Source organism: Phalangium opilio, unplaced genomic scaffold (assembly GCF_054372755.1).
Source record: "Phalangium opilio isolate 3A_F unplaced genomic scaffold, DU_Popi_V2 ptg000009l_1, whole genome shotgun sequence".
NCBI classification, from domain to species: domain Eukaryota; kingdom Metazoa; phylum Arthropoda; class Arachnida; order Opiliones; family Phalangiidae; genus Phalangium; species Phalangium opilio.
The window spans coordinates 7566092-7568573 of record NW_028324146.1 but is presented as its reverse complement, the minus strand read 5'-3'; the positions used below and the strand labels follow the sequence as shown (position 1 = coordinate 7568573).

The 2482-nt window shown below is 39.8% G+C and overlaps 1 protein-coding gene across 1 annotated transcript; it reads right to left on the bottom strand.

The window, feature by feature from the left end:
• Nucleotides 1-537: 537 nt before the first annotated feature.
• On the bottom strand, nucleotides 538-1910 carry LOC149713626 (uncharacterized). Its single transcript, XM_089843912.1, has 3 exons — nucleotides 1484-1910; nucleotides 1133-1350; nucleotides 538-1067 (listed from the first exon to the last, which is right to left on the bottom strand). The coding sequence occupies exons 1-3, from the start codon at nucleotides 1638-1640 to the stop codon at nucleotides 738-740; spliced, it is 705 nt and encodes a 234-aa protein (XP_089700038.1). The 5' UTR covers nucleotides 1641-1910; the 3' UTR covers nucleotides 538-737.
• Nucleotides 1911-2482: the final 572 nt, after the last annotated feature.

The following is a 2482-nucleotide window of genomic DNA, read 5'->3' as shown; positions in this document are numbered from 1 at the left end:
AAGTTAAAGCAGAAGTATATAATATTTCTTTTCGAGAGAAATGTACCACAAAGCTAGATGACTGTAACGTCATTCTTCCCAACATCGGAACATTTTGGTCAAGGTTACTAAACCGAATCACATACGCGATAAATAGTTCCATTATCATTGCTCTATGAGCGCTGCTTAACTATTTGCCATGTGCATTTTTGTCCCACGTCAAGACGAGGTTTGTGAGTTGATTGCTGGGGATTTAGTAACAAACAGTTATAGAATTCACCTTGAGACGTGATGCCCATCTGAAGTTTGTTGAGAGGGAAAGCAAACAAAAAGGGTGAGCCTGGGAAGAATGACGTTAAATAACTAAAGTATTAAGAGAATACAGAGAGTCATCCTTCTTCTATTATCCCCTTCAGGTTAAATGCAAGTGGCGTAGAAATTGGAGTTATTACGTTGTTGGTGTTCGATTTCTTCTCGTGACGTATTAAATATTTAACGTCTAAACAAAGTGGTTGAAGATAATTTCGATAATGAGCACGGCTACTGTTCCTGACAACAGCGTGAAAAGTAAGTAGAAGGGAACGCTGACGCTGCTCAGGTCCAAATCAGCCGCGCTTTTCATTGGTCTCTTCCAAGTGACATGCCCATATAAATGACGCATCTCGAGATCCAGATAGTCCAATGCTTGCGTTTCGAATAACGGTTCGACGCTGCAATAGAACATTCTTCAAAGCCCCTAAACCATTTTACGATAAAACTCATACCGACATCAGTTGGACGAGCTCGTGAATGATGGGGTTGTTTCTCATCCAAGTGGCGTTGAACATGAGGTGCAAGTATTCGAAGGCCAGTTCTTGTCGCGAAAAGTAAAGTCCTCCGTGGCTCAGAAAGAATTCTTTATTCTCGTAATCGAAAGTCAAGAATTGTCCCAAGAACCAAATCAGAAAAGTGTCTCTCGTGATCAGAGCTTTTTCTCCAGAAAGAAGAGGAATGTACGCGTCAAGCGCAAAATATTCCTCAGGCCTGGTGTAAATGCTCTTCTTATCCAGCGCGTCAAGCCATTCTTTAACAACTGGATCCCGCGTTGCCTATAAATATACGCAACAATGACTTCCGAAGAGGAGAATAATTTAACACGGAAACGTCTATTTACCAATACTTTCAGATACTCGAGGGTTCCAGATTCTTCGAACATGACAGGTGGAATTCCCGATTTGATCAAGTCCGAGAGGGTATCGATGCAATTGTAGCTTTCCGTCGTGAACTCCGTGCGCAAGAAACAACTCAAGAAAAACAGAATGAAAGTCACTCCGATCAGCCACGACGAAGCGAGCAGACGACGAGTAACGTGGGGCAAAATGGAGGGAATAGCTGTAGGGAATGTATTTATGTCAGATTAAAGCGCTAGCCATCTTTCGGTGGTATTCTCCGCTAATTGGATTGTGGAAATCTGAAGTAATGGGAAATTTCTTTATCAAATGTAAACGAGCTCTGCATTGCTTACGTTCGGCGCACAAGAGCGAGGCGTTCTCCCAGACATTTTCCAGGGATTCTTGGGCCAGCTTCTTGACAACTTTCTTGGTGGGCACCGATTGGTATTTGTTGGTTACGACGGAGTGAATGACGAGCAAAAGTGACAAAAGCATCAAGGTAAACACCATTAAAATCACCACCTAATTAAGGGAATAATGTATTTCAATGAATTGGGAAGCGACTCGATTGCAAAATTTACTGGAGTGTCCATATTTAAGAAAGATAAGGATGTGGACACGACTCTTTGGGGGGAGGCCGACACGATAATCATCCTAGCCGTTTCGTACACCGGAGACGGACTGAAATACTCCTGTCGACCATCGAAAATCGTCAGTGGCCCGGGAATCATGATAAAATTTGATTTCTAAAACCAGAGTATAGATTAACAGGCAAACTCGTACAGTTTAATTAAATTCGTTCCTATTTATCTTTCAGTTTAACTTACGTTGAAAGCTTTAGGCTCATTGTATAGGTTGGTAACTTCATTAAAGCTAATTTTATGGTCTTCGTAACATAGTCTAAATCATCGACAAAATTATTTTACTATGAGATATAAACGTAAGTTTAAAATTGGCCATAAATTAGCTAAAACTACTTTCAGAGAGATAGCTAACATTTCAAAGAATATAAGAAACCCTTTGTTGCTTGTGAGATTAAGGGTTTCTTGTTTACGATTCGAAATGATTTGAATACCGATTTGATTTCTCAAATTTTTTAACGCATAAACAAATACTTCTCGATTATTGGTTAAAACTTCAAAATTTATCGTCCATGAAATTCAATGTAATATGAAAAATACCGCATGTTGAAGGATCGTTTTAGATATTCCGCTATAAATATGTAAGATGACTTTGGACGCTCCATTTCCCACGATTCCTGACAAGAAATATTTAAACATTTTTTTCCACGAAGAAAAATTATTCTCCAAGACACGCCATTGGATGTCCATAAACTCACCGTAATTGTCGTC